Genomic DNA, 21,428 nt, shown 5'->3' with positions numbered 1-21,428 from the left:
CCCATTGACTTTGCTTGCACAAAACTGGCTTGGAAGTTACAATTGGTGATCGCATGACCTGGGATCGTGCAACTGTCATAAATGCATGCCAGTTGCCAAGCGCCCAAATTTTTTATCATGTGACCATGGGGATCCTGCAATTGCCTTAAGTGTGAAAACTGGTTGTAAGTCACATTTTTTCAGTGTGTTGTGACTTCAAACAGTCACTAAATGAATGGTTTTAAGTTGAGGACTACTTGTAATGTGATATTCTTTTTTAAAAGGTTTTATAAGGTAGAATTAATGAGAAATTATTTTCTTTGTAAATATGTTAATTTTATGACAACAACACCGTATGTGCTAGTAAAACTACTTTTCAGGTTTTTAAGCAAAAGTGTGATATCTTGGACAAGGGATTTAGTTGGGAAACACTGTGAGCCACTAAAATAAATTGAGTCCATTCTACTTGCTACATCAAGCAGTTCTTAAAAGTGAGGTCTAGAGAGTCCCTTTCACATGCTTCATGGAGTCAAAGAAATATTTTAAAATTACTGTGCTCAGTTTTAATTTCTAATACAGTAAACATTGATATAGACTACATAAACCACAACTTTTTAGGGTCTTTAATAATTTGTAAGAATGTAAAGGGTCTGGGAGTGGGTGGGAAATGTTTGAGAACTCCTGTGCTCGATGACCATGTCCCATAGTTACACTGCTATAAAATGCAACACATTTTATCAGTGTTTTCATAAGAAAAGCCACCCAGATGATCAACAACTTTTTTTCTGTATCACGCCTGAAGTGCAAGCAAATTATAAATGATTTATCTGTCAAATCTAAAACATTTCAATGGTAAGAGACATTAATTCTTAATACTTTCCAACAGTGGCTGGCTAGTACTGCCCTCTGGAGGGCATTTTATAAAGGAAAAATATTTTCCGAGAACAAATATATACATCTAGACCTATTTCATGCCTGAAGTAGGTAAGCTTTGGTAAACACTTCGTTATTTTTCAAGCCTGCTTTTTTTAGGAGCAGACGAGCTACTTTCAGTGTTCTCCTCACCTTATCTTCAAGCAAAATGTCTCATATTTGTTCCCTTGGACTAGAAGCATTTGAACTTATTTACGTTACATTTCTAGGAGTTTATTTATTTATTTTTTTATTTATTTGATTTGCCAATTGTTTACAAGATAATAAGTATAAGCGTATACATAGTTGTGAATACATGAAATGGGTACATATAAGAAAAATAAAAGAATAAGAGAAACAATAGGACAGGGACGGTAGGCACGTTGGTGCGCTTATGCACGCCCTCTTTAAAGCTTTAAAGCAAGGCATTTTAAAGCCTTAAACCAAGGCATTTTAAAGTTTTAAAGCAAGGCACTAAAATAAAAAATATATGAAGGAGTCGAAACAATATACATCTGCTGTAAATTGAAATCTGAGATTACATAAGGAAAGGCTACAATTTTCACACCTTTTTTAATGAGCTTCCAGGAGATGTTTAGCTGCTTTGGAAATGAGACTCTGAATTAGAAAGATCTTTGGTCTGATTAAAAGAGCAATTATATCCTCAACAGAAGGATGAATAAAAGAAAGGAAGTAATATTCCATTTATATAATTTAGTTGGCCACATAACCTTTCAATAGCCTGATTTAGTACTTTGCTCTGAAAAAGCCACCATATTACTCGATAAATTAACTTTCGTTCACTATTAGCATCAGAGCTCCCTCTTGTGGTAACTGCATGGACTAGCTACAATAAAATGTTGAAAAAATTTATAAGAAATCATTTAAAAACTTCTGGCTACCAAGTCCCATTAGCTATACTCACCGTTGTCAACACTGAACTATAAATCTTAAGACATATACCATTTTCAAATTATTTCATTTGTAACTTTAGAAAATGTTACAAAGGAATAACAAATTAAACTGTTGTTAGGCTAACTAACAACGGTTTAATTTGCAACAATTAATAATTTAATAGGATGATTGCAGACTTTAGTTTTCCAAATTTCTTGGAACAAGTTAATACGCAAATATATTGTCCAAAGTACAACAAAATGGCACAAATTATCTTAAGCAGTTACCTCACCACCCACCCCATATTCAAATGTGCCCTCAATCATCAATTTCCTATTCTACTTTTATTCTACTTTTTCTACTATTTTACTTTTCCAAAGGCAGGGAAAGGAGAGATTTCTTTGGGCAGATGGAAAAGGACTTGAAATAATATTCTGGGCTTTTTTCCTGGTGGTGAAAGAAGTTAAGCATAATGCTTCCTCTACCCCTTCAAGAGTGACTTCCTATATTTTATCTATGACAAACACACCTTCTCCAAACTGAAGGGTTTGATCTCTTAATTAAGACATGAAGAAAGATGAATCAAAAATAAGTAACACCTGGTTGCATGTTTTAAGCCAAACACTTTGAAGGGTTCTGCATATTCAGTTTGAATAGGGAGCAATATAAAAGTATTAATTTCATATACAGTATAATATTGCTATAATTGTTAGAAAATCCTAAAAAGGACAATATGAAATATATAGTCTTAAGACAGTTAGTAGGTCAGCAGTTCCCTCTGCAATCAAACAAGGCAGAACACTAGGGTCTCCTCAATTCTAGCAAGATGGAAGGAAAAGGCTGGGGTTGAACACTGTACCTGAAGGAACCCCAGTGTCTCAAATCAATATTAACATACAAAACACAAAGTGGAACAAATGCAGAAAACTTAGGATATTTATTTTTAAACACGCCTAACATGGTGATCATTAATAAACTAAGGGACAAATTCAAAACTGTTGCTTGAAAATTTTTTGGGACATATATGGCTGATGAAATAAACTTAAAACTCAACCACTAAATAAAAATACTGTACTTTTCAGTGTATAAGACACACTCCCCCCCACAAATGGGTGGAAATATCTGTGCATCTTATACAGCGAATGTTGCCGAAGCCCTGCCCATCCACTGGTCCCCACCCTTTGGCCTCTGCCTTCCAGCAATTTGACTCCTTGCAGCAAACAGCAAACAGCCTGATCAGCTTCAGCACAGCCTGATTTGAGCAGCTGATTGTTGGCTGGAATTGCCTCCCAACGATCAGCTGTTTTAGGCTGAAGGGATCGCCATTGCCTATTGTCGCCTCCGTACGCCCCATTTTCAGCCCGTTCTGGACAGCGGGGATCGGAACAGGTGGAAAATGAGCCCCCAGAGGTAGAAAATGGGATGCAGAGGCCGAAAATGGGGCACATGGAGGCGGCAATAGGCAATGGATCTCTGCAGCCTGAAACAGCTGGTTGTCGGGAGGCAATTCCAACCGACAGTCAGCTGCTTGTGCTCAATCAGGTTGTGCTGAAGCTGACCAGGCTGTTTGCTGTTAGGAGGCAGAGGCAGATTTTTTTTTTCTTGTTTTCCTCTCCAAAAGCTAGGTGCGTCTTATACTTCGGATCGTCTTATAGTCTGAAAAATATGGTATTCCTCCAAGGAATTACTCATCAGAACTAATTAACGTTGCACCTCTTAACTACCTAATTTCCAAGGCTATAATTCTTCAGCTAGCCTTAAGCTACTGATTATGAGACCAAGAATTCTCAAGCTGCAATCTGTGAAACAAAAATGTGAATATTGCAATGTTCTGGTATTAAGGTAACAAAAATGAGGCATCCATTGAATTTTTGATAATTTACAGTATATTGTGGCAGATGACTAGCTGGTTCAGTGTGTATTAACAAAGCATAACAGTCTGGAGAAACAACAGTAACCTAACATTATATATTTTAAAGAAGTAATCCATTTATTTAAAATATAACAATCTCCATTGATTTACAAAACTAAGAAGCTCCATAAATTTATTTATACACATCAAATGAAAGATGACTATGCTTTTTTGATGTTATTGGTCTTCTAGCCCATCTAACATACCTAATAGTAAGGAATAATAGGGGATATAGTCCAACATCCAATGGAGGCTATAGATTCCTCATCAATGACATCTGCAACTTGTTTGACATACCTGTGCATTCCATGTAGGGTCCAATTTTTTCACAGCATCAATGTACTCTCGCATTGCCTGCTCAAGACTTGTGTCACCCAATGCTTTCCAAGCTTCCCTAAGACATACATAGAAGAACCATTATTTAGTAGAAGTTCACACACACATACACACACACCTATATCCATCCATCCATCCACCCATCTCTCCAATTTATTACCCATCATCAGTTTTTTATACACTACATTAGCCAACTCATATATACATATAAAATTTAGGCAGATCTAAATAGTAACAAGCTTTCAATCTAAGCCTGTTTTGTAGTAAGCACTATTAATTGGATGCACAGACCCTCAAAACTATTTTGAATTTTTCCTATAAGTAGTTTCCCCTCCTCCTCTATGAACTCTCAAAACTGCACTGTAACATAGTTTTAGGAACGAAAATAAAAATATAGTACAAAGTCACAGTTTTCCAAGTGACAAACAAATATTTTTAGTTTTTCTTTCAATTCAGGAGAAAATAGCTTGGTTGAATCATGGAGATGAACTGCTAATATAATTGAGGCCTTTTATTTTATAAGTTGCTTGTACATTAGGCATAAAATGTAATTCTCAATAGCAACTCAGACTATTTCAATATGAAAACAACCTCTACTATAATATTCATTATTCTTTAGGCAAACACAGTGCTGACTGATCAAATACATTAAAGATTTAATACATATTAGTAACAAAATAGAGACATATTAAACTATTACTGTTTGTATGAAATAAACTAAATCTCAATTATTGTAATTTTTCTAGTAAATTATATTTATGTTAGGGTGAAGTAGTTCTGTTGGTAGAAGTTACTGGTAGTCCTCAAATTATCACAATTGGGATTAAAATCTTGGCTGTTAAGTGAGACACTCACATACCCGCTTTGCTCACCGAGCACAATCCCAACTCTCCCAGTTGTGCTCGTTAAGCAATCGCGAGGGTTGTTGAGTGAATGTGTGGGGGATATCTCAGTGATGGAAATGGCCCTGGGAGGGCTGGTGCCCACAGGCATGTGGAAAGCCTGTTGTAGGCTAGGAGGTTTGAATTCTCTCCCCGCTCCACCACACCTTCAGGTCTTCTCCCCACCCTATTAACGAAGGTGATCATTCTGAAGGCTATAGAGGCTCTTTTCTGGCCAGAAAGCTAGTGAAGATGGTTGTTCTAAAGCTGCAGGAAAAAAGTAAAGATAAGTGAAGTCAGACATAGTGGGACAAGATGAAAGTCTGGGCCTCCCGTGCATGATGAGTCGAGAAAAATAGCCCAGGAACAGGCTAAGGCCGTAGCAGCTTTGCCTATACTGGTTGGCTAAAAGAGTGGCTGAGATGGGGGAAGAGACAGGGTGGGCAGGGAGGAGTTGCAGCATATTTGCAGTGGTAAGGACATGTGTACTAGCAAGCACCCAAATTTTGATCAAACGAGTGCAGGAGGACTGCACAAGCTGTAACTTTAGGCTGACGTCGAATAGTTGCTGAATGAACAGCCATCAGTTGACGACTATCTGTATATATTGAGTTATAATCAAAGACAGACTTTTAATATTTTTTTGATAAATTAATAGATAGGATATAAGTCTTATGATCGCGCCATTATTGTAAGAGTTCTCTTGCATTTTCCAGTCTGGTTCACTTTAAAATGAATTTCCCAGTTAAAGCTACCTCTCGATTGTGGATAGAAATGTGTTCTGTCCCATCCCAGGCCACAGAGTGAGAGACTAGAATGCCACAGCAAACAAGCTATAAAACACATGGACTCAAAAGCCAAAGTTCATTCTGGCAATAAAATGTCATTGGCAGCTCTTCCAAGAAACTCACCGCCAGACCAGATAGTAAAAACACCTTTGAAGTTTATTTCATTCTTTCATTAGCAGTTCTCCCAGAATAATATATTCACAAGACGACCAGATAATAGGATCACGAGATAGCAAACTTAGCAGAATGACTCTCACAGTAACAACAGAAAGAGCCAAAATTCATTCCGACAGTAAATTATCGTTAGCAGTTCTCCCAGAGACTGTCGGCCAGACCAGATAGCAAAATACCTTTGAAGTTCTCTTCTACACAAGCAAATAACGCCTCTTCCAAAAACTCACAGTTTAACAGAATGTTAAGATGACAAGTATGACAGTCATAACAGTTTCCCAGTTTTCCCAGTTTGTAACAGAGTTGGTAACAGTTTGTAACAAATTAAACAGTTTGACCCGAACCAAGCTTGTGGGCTGACACACTTCCTTTTATGTCCTGGGGGTGTGTCCGCTTCCCCAGTAAACCCTGATTGAAACCTCCCCACAACTCCGGTTAGTTTTACTAATTAATCCTGAAGGTCCGGGAGCAAGACAAGAACTCTGAGATTTAAAGCAAACAGTTTCAAAAACTCCCGTAGTCACATCATGTCCTGAGGATGAGTTAGCTTCCTGAATAAAACCTGATTGAAACATCCCACAGCTCTGGTAAAGTTTTCTTAATTAATCCTGAAGGTCCGGGAGCAAGATAAGAACTCTGAGATTTACAGCAACCAGTTTCAAAAACTCCCGTAGTCACAACAGAAATGAATGTAGTATCATGTCTTTTGACTGCTAATTGGCATTCATTCTGCTAATATTTGGTGTGTTCTACGTACAGTACTGATGTTCTGTCTTTGCATGTTATTACCCAGTTTTGTCTTGTTTTGCTAATGAATCTTTGTATTTCCAGTATTTTGTCTGGGCACTGTTGGCCAGTGCACTAGTTATTCCAAATGGCTGGAATAGCCTGTTGACAGACTCTGAAACACCTCTTATGAAAAGGAATGTTAACCTTGGGATAGGTTGTGATGTTTGTGTTATATTTAGTTTGCAAAAGGCCAAAAAAATGTTTTTATTAACTGCCTCAGTCTCTGACACTGCCTTATAATGCTCCCAGAAGCCAGACCTGTCTGAGCTCAGCTAGCTGTCACTGTGGTTTTTTGGTTCCCAAAGAGAAAGCCCAACCCTATGATCTGCAGGTCCCCAACCCTTCAACCTTCTGTTTCTCCAACTGACAACAGTGACACTTAAAACTTAGAGTCACTGTAGATCACTGTGAATGTTCTGGTGCTAGTGCTGCAAAATTTGAAGATATCACAGGACCACTATGTGACCCAAGTCTTCACTCAAAACATGCAACCTGGTTCTCATTCTCCTCCCTAACATCTCCTTCTCTGAGAAACAATCAGAGCAAACATGACATCAGCCTCTCTCTTCAAGGATGCTATCCTTTTTTTGAAAGAATTAGCAGATTGGGGGAATGGGCGTTGGTACCTACCTGACACGCCCTTTCTCGTCGAGCTGCGTAGAGCATCCAGAGTGGGAGGTGCTCCAGTCTTCACTCTTACAGGCTGAGCTATAATTGAGGAACGCTCCACCTCCTCCACGTGACTCCACCGTAGCGTTCCCCAGTTTTACGAAGACGAGAAGACAACAACAACAATCCTCTCATCCTAACTATTATACATTTGTCAACTATAAACTATTTGATTCATTGGCCGAAACAGGATTCCCCCACCAGACGGACTAATTAGGGTGGGGCTGGATGCTCTACGCAGCTCGACGAGAAAGGGCGTGTCAGGTAGGTACCAACGCCCATTCTCCATAGAGCTGCTGAGAGCATCCAGAGTGGGACATACCAAAGCATGGCCTGTCCTACGGGAGGGACTCCGTCTGGTCCGGAATCTCCTCTGGTTCTCTCGCCACTTGTTGAAGGACTCGTCTGCCAAAGGACGCTTCTGCTGAAGCATAAACATCGATCTTATAGTGGCGTATAAAGGGAGATGGGGACGCCCAGGTGGCCGCTCGACAGATATCATGAATCGAGGCCTGAGTAGCCCAGGCTGCCGAGGTAGCTGCACTCCTTGTAGAGTGAGCGGTTATCCCTTTAGGAACAGGAAGGGACTGGGATAAATAGGCCTTGGATATGGTAGCTCTGATCCAACGGCCAACAGTAGACGGGGATACTTTGCAGCCCATCGTCTTTGGTTCAAATGACAGGAACAATGACTCTGACTTCCTGATAGAATGAGTGCGATGGATGTAAATACGAAGTGCCCGCCAGACATCGAGCGAATGCCACTGCCTTTCCCTTTCTCGAGAAGGTCTGGGGTAAAAGTTAGGAAGAACCAATTCCTGTGATCTGTGAAAGGCCGAGTTGATCTTAGGCAGGAATGACGGGTCTGGTCGCAGAACCACTCGATCAGTGTGGAAAACACATAGATCCTTTCTAACGGATAAAGCTGCTATTTCAGATATCCGCCGAGCAGACGTGATTGCTACCAGAAACACCACTTTGAACGTGAGGAACTGAAGTGGCGCCTCCCTGAGGGGCTCAAAGGGAGGTTTAGTCAACGCCGTAAGAACCCTATTAAGATCCCAAGTCGGGTATCTGTGAACTACTGGCGGGTGCAAATTGGTGGCACCTCTAAGGAATGACCGAATGTGAGGGTGGTGTGAAAGCGAGTCAGAGGAGCTACCAGAGACAACGGTTGATAAGGCCGCCACTTGCCTTCTCAAGGTGTTGGGGGAGAGACCCCTGTCCAGCCCATCTTGTAGGAAGGCCAGAATTTGTGCAATTGATGGGGAGAGCGGATTGATAAGCGACTTGTGGCACCATTTACAAAAAAGGTTCCAGGTTGCATTATAAATGCGAGTGGTCGAAGGCCATCTCTCTGCCAGAATGGTATTGATGACCTGCATGGACAGGCCTTCGTTTCTTAGACGCTCCTGCTCAACCTCCAAATGGCTAACTGAAGCCACTGCGGATCTGGGTGCTGAAGAGGCCCCTGGGACAGCGAGACCTTGTCTGGCAGAATCCTCCAAGGAGGGGCCACTGACAGGTTGCGAAGATCCGCAAACCACGGTCTCCTGGGCCAATATGGAGCCACCAGGAGACTTCCGCCCTCTCGAGGATCAACTTTTGGATCACCTTGGGAATCAACGGAAGGGGGGGAAATGCGTATAGGAGCCCTAAGGGCCAGGGGCAACGTAGGGCATCGTGGTTCTCTGCCCCCTTGGTGGGGTATCAAGAGAAGAATCTCGGTGTTTGGGCGTTGTGCGGTGACGCAAATAGGTCCACCAGTGGCAGACCAAATATCGCTGAGGCCTCCTTGAACAGGGAGGGGTGCAGGCGCCATTCCGACTGGTCTAAAGTGGCCCTGCTCAACCAGTCTGCCTGGACGTTCGAGACCCCCGAGATGTGCTCTGCCCTGATAGATAAGAGGTTGGCCTCTGCCCAACGACAGAGCCGCTCGGCCTCCTTCGTGAGGCGGATGGAATGAGTGCCCCTTGACGGTTGATGTGAGCCTTGGTCGTAGTGTTGTCCGTCAGGACCAGAACATGGCGCCTTCGCACCTGAGGGAGGAAGGCGCGTAAGGCCAGGTATACTGCGTGGAGCTCCAGCCAGTTGATGCTGCAGCGCTGCTCGGTTGCTGACCAAGTTCCCTGCGCTGACAGTGACTGAGTGTGGGCCCCCCATCCGGATAGGCTGGCATCTGTTGTGAGAGTGACCCTTTGGGGCTCCTTGAAAAGATGTCCTTTGTTGGTAGCGGGTCTGGTCCACCAGAGGAGGGAGGTGAGGACCTTTGGAGGAACCTTCACCACGGTTCTTGAATTGCTCCTTACGGAACGTTGATAAGGTAGCAGGAACAACTACAGAGATCTGGAGTGTAGCCGAGCCCAGTGAACAATGGATATGCATGAAATCAATTTGCCAAGTAATTTAGATAAATCCAGTAAAGAGGCTTTCCTTGCCTGTCTAATAACCTTGATCGATTTCTGGATGCTGCCAAACCTTTCGGAGGAGAGGAAAACCTTCCCTTCAACTGAGTCAATCACTGCCCCTAAATGAGCTATTCGGGTGGAGGGGGTAAGCTGACTCTTTTCCCAGTTAACGAGCAGACCATGGGCCTTAAGCACCGAGAGGGTGACCTTTGTGTCCTTCTCGGATTGGCGCTGGGTGGGGGAGAGGATGAGGATATCATCCAGATAGCAGTGAATGCGGATGGGGAAATGTCTGAGGTGAGCCGTCAGAGCTGCCAGCACCTTAGTAAAGGTCCTTGGAGCCGAGGCTAGACCAAAGGGAAGGGCCACGTACTGAAAATGCTGGCCATTGTAGCAAAATCTCAGGTATCTAAAAAATGAAGGATGAATGGGAATGTGAAGGTATGCCTCTGAAAGGTCAATGGAAGTGAGCCAGTCTCCTTTCCTGGTGCCCTGCAAGATGGACTGAAGTGTATGCATTTTGAGTTTATGACGGACAATGAAACGGTTGAGCCTCTTTAAGTCTAGAATGGGCCTCCAACCTCCGGAATGTTTAGGAACTAGAAAGAGGTGGGAGTAGAACCCTTGTCCTCGCTGTGAGGGTGGCACGGGCTGTATAGCCCTGATATCAAAGAGGTGTTTGATAGCGGCTTCTATGAGAGTACGTTTGGAACGGTCTCTGGAAAGGGGAGAAGCCATGAAATGATCTGGAGGGGGAGAACAGAACTGAAGGGAGAGGCCAAATTTGACGGTGTCCCTAACCCATGAATCAGAAGTGGATGATGCCCATTGGTCGGCAAAGTATTTAAGGCGACCGCCAATGGGATAAGCCAGTGGTTCCCAACCTTTTTTGTACCAGGGACCAGTTTCAAGCACAAACACTTTTTCAACGATGGGGGGAGAGAATCGAGTTTGGTGGTTTGCTTGCAGACATTTCATTACCTGACTAGGTAACATCTGATGTTGTTACCTAGTCGGGTAATAAAACGTCTGCCAGCAAACCACCAAGTTCAGGGAGCGCCGGCCCTGCCTCCCTCAGCCCCATCCCTCAGGTGTCTCCCTCCCTCCCTCAGGTGTCTGCCTCGTTCCTCTCTGTCGCTCTCTCGCTGCTCCAGGAAAAACTGCTTCAAAGAAGCCGGGGTGGCTTTTCCTGTCGCCGCAGCTCCTCCAAGGCGCCTGTTTACCCCCACCCCGCCCGCCCGCCTGCGCGTTCAATCCACAGTGCTCCGTTCTGCCTGCCTGCCTGCCTCTTCGTTTCGGAGCAGCTTCGGCTGATAAAAAGAGGCGAATAGTTATTATTCGAGCGAAGCTGCTCCCAAACAACCAAACAGGCAGGCAGGCAGAATGGAGCACTGAATTGAGGCGCGGGCAGGCGGGGGGGTAAACAGGCGCTTCGGAGGCACTGCGGCGACAGGAAAAGCCACCCCCGGCTTCTTTGAAGCAGTTTCTTCTGGGCTGGTGGAGCAGCGAGAGAGCGACTGAGAGAGGAACGAGGCGGGAGGAAATCGAAGCTGCTGAGCCAGAGAGCAGGACAGGCTTTGGTTGCTTCCTCCCTCCCCTTCTCTCATTTGTGTCCTTGATCCCCGATCCCAGCAGCATTCACCGAAGGCGAAGAAAGCCGCCATTTTTTTTATTTTTTTTTCTTTGCGGCCCGGTACCGGTCCGCGGCCCGGTGGTTGAGGACCCCTGGAATAAGCGACTGAAGACCTATCTGGGGCGCCGAGGCGCCTTACTCCCTGCTCCCCAGAAGGGTCTCCTGTAGCTGGCCCCCCTCCTGTTCCTGTCCCTGGAGTCGCCCCGGTCCTGATAGACCAGCCGAAATGGCGGGGACCTCTGAAATCTGGGGGTGAAGGGTGTTTGAAAGGAGGCCCGAAAGGAGCCCCTTCGAAAGGGCTGGGACGATCTGGACTCTTGCCTACGAAAAAGAGATGGGAGGAATTTCTTTTTATTCCGACTCTCCATCAACAATGGTTCCAGGGCCGGACCAAATAATTTGCCTCCCGAGATGGGGGCGGAGGCCAATTTAGCTTTATTTTTAATGTCGGCCTGCCAATGTTTAAGCCAAAGCAGGCGCCGGGCTGTCACGTGCGAGGAGATAGCCCGAGAGGAAAATTTCACAGAATGAAAAGTGGCGTCGGCCGCAAATTCCGCTGCGGCCGTTAACTTGGCAATGTCCTGATGGGCCCTGGTGTTAGATGGGGGGACATGCTGTTTCAACTGTCGAAGCCATCTGATAGAAGATCTGGTGAAAAAGGATGCCGCCGTGGCAGATTGAATGGCCCAGGCATCAGATTGGTGCGCCCGTCGTAGCGCCATCTCGGCCCGCTTATCCTCTGGCTTCAGCGCTTCGAGAGCATCAGTAGGATTAGAGGATGATGCGAGGCGCACTATGGGGTCATCCACCTCGGGCGTGTCTAGCATGGCAGCGAATTCCGTATCGAGGTTAAAAAACCTCTTGTCTTGGCTGGAAGGAGCGGGAGGGGGCCCTGATGAGGCCAACTACCTCGCTACTAAGTAGGAGAAAATTTGTGACCGACTGGCTGCTTGAAAATAGAATCCTCTGGGTCCCCAGAGGATGCTGGAGGGGGTTCAGAATGTGGCTGAGAAACCAGACCCGAAATATTCTTCGCCTTAAATAGCAAAGACTTGAACATATGAGGCTTGAACAGGCCTACCAAAGCGGGTTGGTCGGGAGATATGCCCTCGTCCTCTGACATCTCTTCTTCCATTGGTTCTACTTCGGAAAGGGGTTCAGAGTAGTGAAGAGACCCCCTATCTGACCCTTCCTCGTCCCTGAAGGGTTCAAAGCCCACCTCCTCCTCCTCTTCTGGGTAGGGGAGCTCCCTTTGGAAAGATACCTGACCATGATGAGGTTCCGGTCTGGGGAGGGATCTTCCGGAGACGGATTCGACTTCAGGTGCCCTTGTTTGAGAACCTGGTCTGGACAACTGTTGGATACCTTCCGCAATCCCTTGGCGGATGGCCAGTTGCATCCATTCTCTAACACTGTGTGGGATGATGTCTGTGGATGAGCCCTCTGGGCGTAAGCCTGCAGCGGTCGGTGTGAATGTCGCTTCAGGTCGAGTGGCTTGGAGGCTCCGGGCGGGTGAACTGCGCCTGGAAAGAGAAGGTTGTTCTGGCAAAGGAAGAGGTTGAGTAGAGGTAGAGGGGGTGGGGGGGGCTGGTGTTACAGACTGAGAGTCCCTAGAGCGTTTGTCAAACTCCCTCTCCAAAGCCTTGTGGCGCCTTAAGGCATCCTTTTGAGAGGCTTTGGATGAATCCTTGGTCCGTTCACGCAAATGGTGCGTCTTTGACTTAGCCTTCAAAGAAGGTCCCCTAGGATTGTCTTCTGCCATAATAAAGAGTCTGTACAGAGCAATATTATATACAGAGGCGGTTGGCACGCCTAGGAGTACGGCCTATAATGTGGGCCGGATATCCTATCGTTGGGCCGCGTCCCCCTTTTGGTAAAAAAATTATTATTATTTTTTGGTTGTATCGTAATATATATGACTAATTGAAATTTATTTTATTTTATTTTATTTTATTATTATTATATTATTATTATTTATATTAACATAAGGCTAAAAAGGGGGCCTAACTGAACTGCAGAGTAATAAAAAGGAATATCCAAAAGCCAATAGACTGAATGAACGCTGAGGCCAGATAACAACAAAAGGCAGAAAAAGGAAAAATAGGAAAATGGGGAAAAAAACAGGAAAAAATAGGAAAAAACAGGAAAAATTAGGCCTCCTGAGGCAGCCTCCCAAGCAAAATGGAAAGTAGGTGCCTCTCCTTCGCCTCTGAGTGGGCTGCGGAACAAACCAACAGATAAATTAACGGGGCAACAGGGCACAGAGCCACAATACCCCTTCAAAAATGAAACTCCAAACAGGCCTGCCGGTCCTGTTATAGGCCTCCCGAATCGTCGCAGCAAACTGTAAGGCTAAACAAAATGGCGGCCGGCCATGAGGCGCGCCCAAAATGGCCGCCGGAACCAGCGCGAGGCTCAGAGAAGAAGGAAAGCCCCTCAACAACAACAAAAACTGCCGAAATGCAGGCAGAACGAGGGGCCGAAGAGAAGAGAGCTCGCCCTCTCTCTATTGCGTTCGTGGGGGGAAGGCACAACGGAGTGCTATTAAGCGCGCAAACACGAGCCGCTGCTAAGGCAGAACGGCTTAAAAACGGCAGGCACCAGAGTGGGGGGGTGGGGGGTGAAAGGCTCTAAAACCCCAATCTCCCCCTGAGGGGCGAAAAAAACGCCCCCTCCGCTATTCCAAGACCAGCCAAATGCGCAGGGACCAAGGAAATAAAGGAAAGATCAAACCTGATATATATAGATACAGAATCCTAAATCGGCCAAGGAGAAAACTGCTACAAACTGCGAGGCTGAGCTAAAACTGGGGAACGCTACGGTGGAGTCACGTGGAGGAGGTGGAGTGTTCCTCAATTATAGCTCAGCCTGTAAGAGTGAAGACTGGAGCAACTCCCACTCTGGATGCTCACAGCAGCTCTATGGAGAAAGGTTGGCACATTTCATGTATCTTGCCATTACTTTTGAGGACTAATTTCTCTCGTCCATTTGTTATTGCTGTTTGTTATTATTTGTTTATTTATTACCGAGCTGTGGTGCCACAGTGATTAGAATGCAGTAGAATGCAGTATCGCAGGCTAACTCTGTCCACAGGCCAGGAGTTCGATTCTGACTAGGAACAAAGTTGACTTAGACTTCTATCCTTCTAAGGCAGGGGTGGGCAAAGCACGGCCCGCTGGCCACATCCGCCCGTTGCCCTGTCCAATCCGGCCCGCCCCTGAAAAAAATCGCTGGGCGTGGTGTATTGCCCTGCGCCGCGTGGCCCCCAAAGCTGCAAAACAGTGCGGAGCGCTCTCGGGTAGGAAAGAAAAGAAGAACTTTGCAAAGGCCTCAGCTGGGAGTTCGAAATCACCTTCGAGTGCGACCTCTTCGAAGGTGAGTCCCCCCGATCCCCTTTGTTTTCGGGGCTTCCAGGCTTAAACTTTGCAAAGGCAAAGTTTGCAGGCGGAGTGTCTTCCGGACGAGAAGCGGGAAGGGTTCCGCCGGCGCGCGGGCGGGCTGCTTGGAGCCACCTAAAGCTAGGCCGCTGCTGGTGGAGCCTTGCCCTGCCTTGGTGCCCCGTTTCCCGGCTCAGCGGTCCTGCTCGGGTGACACTTTAAAAGCCTGCTCCCAGCACCCGAGCAACTTCCCAGCAACTTGCGGCTTCCTTTTTCCTCGTGGGCTGCTCGCGCCTGGCCCCGAGCCACGCGGCAGAGGGGAAACCCGGAGCACCACCGGGTCGCCTCCTCCAAGCAGCCCACCCACCCACCGGGCGGAACCCTTCCCGCTCCTTGGGGGAAGACGCTCCCGCCTGCAAATTTTGCCTGTGCAAAGTTTAAGCCTGGAAGCCCGGAAACCCAAGCAACTTCCCAGCAACTTTCGGCTTCCTTTAACTCGCAGGCGCTCGCGCCTGGCTCGAGCCGCACGGCGGAGGGGAAGCCCGGCGGGCGGGCAGGCTGCTTGGAGGAGGCGACCGGCGGTGCTCCGGCAGCAGCAACAGGCAGTTCCGCCCGGGCTCTGCTCAGGCGTCTGGCTGGGGCTGTCAGGAGTTGCTACCGCCGGCGCAGCTCCGTGTGGCTCCAGTCCCGCGTTGCCTTGGGAAGGAAAAGGCAAAACCAGGAGCCGCTGAGCCTGAGACTCCGGTGCCGCTGCTGCCATTGCAAAGCACCGCCGCGGCTCTTCCTTTTGCCTTTCCTTCCCGAGGCAACGCGGGATTGGAGCTGCGCTGAGCCGCGCCGGCGGCAGCAACTCCTGACTCAGGGGCCTCCCGAGGGGAGGAGAAGGAGGAGAAGAGGGGGAGAAAGGGTGGGGGGCGATTCCCAAAAATCTTGTGCTGACCCGGCCCGTCTGTCAAATTTTAAAAGTCAATGCGTCCCCAAGCCAAAAAGTTTTGCACTCCTGTTCTAAGGTCAGTAAATGAAGAAAATTGTTGGGGACAATATGCTGACTTGGTAAATGACTTAGAGAGGATTGTAAAGCACTGTGAAGCAGTATATAAGTCGAAGTGCTTTTGCTATTATCGTTTGCCACTACAGGGATGTGAATCAATATATTCTTCTTGCCATCTATTAATATGGATAGAGAAAACATCACATTTCTGTGACTAGCATAGAGTGGGATATTTGCTAGGTGAAGGAAATTTTAGGAACTGGAGGAAAAACTCAAAAGTATTGAGAAATCATTAGCTAATTTCACATACCATTTCTGCTTGCCTTCAAAATCAAAAAATCCAGGTTTGGGAATGTTACAGCGACCACATTTGACCTAAAGGAAAAACAATATGGGGATAACATTAGAGTACATGCTGAACATTAAAACAATATTGTTATGGTACTTGACATGACCTATCTAACAACAAAAGTAAGGCTTTTCTTTTGCCCCAAAAACATAAGAATTGCTTAAAAAATAAATCAAACCCATAAAGTGAATCACAGCCCTGATCAGATGTCTGAAAATTCAGAACTGGGCATAAGGACAGTGAAAACAAAGCTTCTCCCCATTTTTTTCTACTCAGCAAGATCCTGCCTGTGAATACCAAAGTTCCTTTAATGAATCTATGCACAAAAGATGCACAAGAATTCTAAACTGTTAAGTATTATATAACAAAACTGGTTGAATCTAAAAGTGCACACCAAATGAGTTGAAACTCAGAATGCTGCGATAGGATAGTTGGCAACGCCATGTAGAATTGCTTAATTTGCAACACAACGTTCTTCTTACCTCATGTTCAAACAAGGTCAAACTGCCTTATACACCTTACACATCAGACAAGACCAATATATTTTATTATTTAACATCCTCTCGGTATTTTAAGGAAGCTTTGATACTTAGACTAGATGTCCTCAAGCTATGCTGATTTACTCAAAGGGAAGTTAATAAACTCAAAGGGAAGATAATAAGAACAGTCACATTGTGACAGTACCAAGGAAGAGCAATTTATTTGGTGACCATGTCTTTGTTAGCGTGGTGATTTCTTGCTTCTGGACAACAGGGCAACCCCACCTACGATTTGTGTCATCCCCTGGTTCAGGGTTTCTCAAACTATGAGATGTACCTCCCTTGGAGAGGTGCACAGAGAGTTCAGGGAGGTGTGAAGAATTTTTTAGTTATATATTGTTACGATACTGTAAATCCACCATTCCTAAAATACTAGTTTCAAGTGAGTAATATGGCGATGGACAAGTAACAAACTGTATTTTTAATAAAGACATAAAAATAAAAAAGCAAAGTTTCACTGTATTTTTGCAAGTGTTCATTTTGGTGTTTGGATTTTTGGGGAGAGGTATGTGCAATTAAAGAGAGGTGTGATAGTAAAAGGTTTAAGAGCCCCTGTCCTAGTTCCTTATTTAGATGGTTGTAAACTAATAATCCAATTAGCCTATGCTTCTTGGAATTTGGAACCTCTATAAGATCCATCCAGGGCTCTTAGCTTTGCTTGCTGGGAGTCCAATGATCACTGTATTCTTTTCCTATCTTAATAAACAAACAATTTAGAACTCTTCCATTGTTTTGGTTTTCTATAATTTTTCCACTACACACTGTAACAAGAGAGATCTAGTCACAACATCTGAATACAGGTAAGTATTCTACATACTTTAGAACAGCAATCCCAACCTTTTGGGCACCAGGGACCGGTTCCATTGAGAAAAGTTTTTCCACGGATTGGGGGGGACAGGAGTGCTGCCTGCATCCTGTGTGGATGGGGCTTTTGCTTGTTTGTGCCGCCCTCATGCCAGTCTATAGACCAGTAGCTGGGGACCCCTGGCTTAGAATCACCACAGATTACTTGTTACAAGTTGAAGATGAAGTTTCACGTGAGCAGAAGCTGAATCTTGCCTCTAAAACTTTTCTTTAATAGTATTAATAGTATCCTCATATACTTGAATACTAGGCACGAGATTTTGTGACATAAAACAGCTAAATGGGGGGGGAATGACATTTTTTCTCAATGTTTATTACACCTAACCCAGCCGCCCTGCTTGGGTTCCCCAGACTCTTTTTGAGAAGATGAGTAGAATATAATACCTGTAGGAGTTTGAGTTTCCTTCATATGAAGGAAACTATCTCCTAAAGTTATTCGTACCCAGACTGAGCTTTATGCCAAAGGGATAGAGTCCGTGATGATAAAATCATAATTTATTTTGAGTGACCTGAGTAGCTACACTAAAAGTTCTTTGTAGTTTAAGCTACTCACCTGTGGACTAGATCTTAAATAAACATCCATTATGGATTTTTCAGGTGACTAGATGGGTGGGAATAGCAGTCTCCAGGAAATAATTAATGCATCTTTGAAAGGTGGGGTAATGCTGTCTGTTTGGAAAGGAGTAGTAGCATTTTCCCTCTTGAAGAGGCAACTCCTGGACAGAATTGTATTTGACAACTTCCACCCAGTCCCCAACCCATTTTTTTTGTCAGTGTGATTTATTTTTCAATATTTATATCCCACCTCAGTCCTAACAGACCCTGGGTAGGTAGCAGTACAGTAAGACATACAACACAAAACAAAACATATTAAATATAATATATAAAGGAGGCACGGATTCAGTTTGTTGTCTGGTCTATATCCCTTAAACTTCACAAAGATGTTTCAGTAATATCTCTTACCTGACCTTATATTTGATATATAAATACTTTATATTTACTTTATAAGAAGAGTGGGCCAACCTGTTTTCCTAAGCACCAGAAGGCAAGACAAGAAAGAACGGAGGGAAATTAATCAAGGAGAGAAGCAACCTCGAACAAAGGAGAAATTTTCTAATGGTAAGAGCAATCAACCAGTGGAACACCTTGCCTTCAGAAGTTATGGGTGCTCCACCACTGGAAGCTTTTAAGAAGAGACTGGGCAGCTATTTGTCCGGAATGGTATACGGTCTAATGCTAGAGCAGAGGGTTGGATTAGAAGATGCCTTCCAATTATTATTCTGTTAACTCCTCTCCTGACAGGCAAGATATATGGTCAAAGCATGCATATTTAAAATGCTCCTCTGAAATTAAGAAATGTGTACATAAACAGCACTTCATAATTTCAACACTAACTGATAATTTACTTACGATGAAATAGTATATCCAAGATTCAGTACGGTATCAGTTTTCAGTCTTCTGAAATCTTTTTGCACTTACAACTGGAAATGAAATACTGAAAAATGTCTTGAACGGTGAAAACATATGTATAAGTGTTGGCCCTCTCTAGCCTCTGAGAATTTATTTTTTCATTTAAAACATTTAGGTGGCTGGCTAACTCAAACAATGAGATTCTGGATGGTATACAAAAAAATAAATACATACCACCAGGCAAGCGAAAACAATTATGTGTTCATCCAGGCTAAAATATATCTAATTCACCAACTCTACTCATTCGGATCCAAGTGCTGGGAAAAACAGTAGTCTTAACTTTTAAAGATTTACAGAGTTGAGCAATTAATTGTACATGGAATTATAAATAAGCAGAATTTTCAATGAAGGACTAAAATCTGAATTAACTTTTAAGTGCTACCAGTTGCTTTAGAACATGGGAAGAGGGAAAGCAGATTGTGTGTTGCTAATAGATGAAATACAATGCCATCCAGATTTCAAGAAAGTAAGTTTTTAAATTATATAGGTTCTAAACAAATTTCAATACCTCAAGTGTACGTATATATCACATGTTCAATATGTTCAAAACTGAGAAGAGCTTGTGATTTGAAGTGATGTGGTGTGCTAAATCAATCCCTGTGTTTTTATAAACCACAGTTTATAGCTCGACATGTTATTAATGAAGCCAATTAAAGCAACATTTAGCAAGTGATGTACGCAAACCTTGGGATGCCAAACTACACTTCAATCATAAATAATGAATGAGTCAGTTGCACCTCCTTGTTTGTCAATGCAGTTGCCAAACAAGATGTTCTTGGTGTTTTCACAATGTGGTTACTAAACTATTCGCTGAAGCAGGTACTGCAATGTGTTTCTATTAAGGAACAGAGACTTTTAAGAGAACCCAGCCTGCTGCTGAACCTCTGTCAAAGGCAGAGGTCCCCAAACTTGGCAACTTTAAGATTTGCGGATGCTTCAACTTTCAGAGGCTGGAGATTTCTGGAAGTTGAAGTCCACAAGTCTTAAAGTTGCCAAGTTTGGGGATCCCTGGTCAAAGCCATTAGAACACTATTCACAACTGTATGCATGAGATTTTGCCCTTCCAAAAAGTTCTGTATTCTAGCTATGTTCAAGAAAAATCCTGAAAATCTGATGTGTATTACTATTTTTTGTTTCTAGGGAGGAGTAGAAGACCCTACCCACAATCTCTTTTGCCTCTAACTTTATTAAATAGGTATGCTGAAGCAGAACAGAGACATATCCAGCTCCCTACCTCCTCCTGCTCCAACTCTTGGTTCCTAGAGTATTATGTTTTGCTTGCTCAATTCATTGAATCATAAATCAGCTTAACTTGTGCAAAGCCGTACAGGTATTGAGTAAGTCACAATTAATCAGAAATCCACATTCAGCAAACAGTCTCCGGTTCCCCATATCTGACACACAGAAATGGAAAAATCCCGTGTTGTGGCAACAGGTTTTTGTGTCATAAGAACGGAAGCAGTATAACAGCCAGAATTGCTAACTGGGACTGTTCACGGAGAGAATTTCTCCACCCACCTTGAACCGACAAACCAAGTTTTGTGCGCGGTGAAGGCACCAAGCTAGCTAGATCGTGAGGCTCACTTTGGTTGGACCTGAAGCCATCAGCTGGATGACCTTGAGGAGACCCTTAGGAAGGAGGCAACGGCCAATCCCTTCCGAAAAGCCTTGCAAAAGAACTGCAGGGACTCTCACTCGAAGCGAGACCGACCTCACAATACCTCACACACACACACAATAACACACACGCACCCCGCCTCCACCAGCCGGTGAGGGTCAGATAGGACCTCCTCCACCTTCGGAAGCAGTCTGCCTTTCGGTAACAGTTTCAAGAGGGGAAGACTGTCCCCGTCCCCCCCGTTTGCAGCCTTCCCCAGAAGCGCCCAGAGGCGGCCCCCGTTCCCGCCTCGGGACCCCGGCGGGGCAGCCTCACCTGCTTATAGCGCGCGTACAAGTAGAGGAGTTGCTCCTTGCCGGCCGCGGCCACCAGCATCGGGACGCGCTGCACCGCCCTCTCGAACTGCTCGGCCAGGTTCAGCGGGGAGGAGGGCGAGTAGCTCTCCGAATCGGAACCGGGGCCTGGAGACTCCCCCAGCCCTCCCACCACCATCACGGCCACGGCCGCGCCCGCCCTCTCCTCTTCTCCCGAGCTGCAGTCGTCCCCTCCGCCCGCTCGCCTTGCGCCCGTAGCCGGGAACAGCGATGCCATGGCGGCCTCCCTCCCGCCGGCCCCCAGCCCGCTGCCTCATCTCCCGCTCCTCCCGTCCCGCCCCCTCCGAGGAAGCGCGCGCCCATCAGCCAACCGCGTCTCCCGCCGAGGGACGAAGCCACGCCCCTCGCATCCCACGCGGATGCCTCCCCTCCGAGACCAACTCCCGCGCATGCGGGAGGGAGAAAAGAAAAGAAAGGGAAAAAAAACAAAAACGAAAACCCAGAGAGCTACGCAAATGACAGATCATCACGCCC

The 21,428-nt window shown here is 45.2% G+C and overlaps 1 protein-coding gene across 1 annotated transcript in view; it reads right to left on the bottom strand.

The window, feature by feature from the left end:
• Positions 1-21,423, bottom strand: part of ACBD6 (acyl-CoA binding domain containing 6) — a 128,783-nt gene extending 107,360 nt beyond the window's left edge. Inside the window, exons 1-3 of the mRNA XM_026669234.2 lie at positions 20,896-21,423; positions 16,051-16,115; positions 3,995-4,091 (exon numbers count right to left, since the gene is read on the bottom strand). Of these exons, the coding sequence (XP_026525019.1) occupies positions 3,995-4,091; positions 16,051-16,115; positions 20,896-21,171 (438 nt within the window). The 5' untranslated portion in view covers positions 21,172-21,423. The remainder of the gene's footprint in view (positions 1-3,994; positions 4,092-16,050; positions 16,116-20,895) is intronic.
• Between the last annotated feature and the right edge of the window lie 5 nt (positions 21,424-21,428).

The sequence above is a fragment of the Notechis scutatus genome, chromosome 3 (genome assembly GCF_049901735.1).
Source record: "Notechis scutatus isolate UNSWTSFEM ecotype Mainland chromosome 3, rNotScu1.2, whole genome shotgun sequence".
In the NCBI taxonomy this organism is placed as follows: Eukaryota; Metazoa; Chordata; class Lepidosauria; order Squamata; family Elapidae; genus Notechis; species Notechis scutatus.
This window is presented reverse-complemented; position numbering and strand designations above follow the sequence as displayed.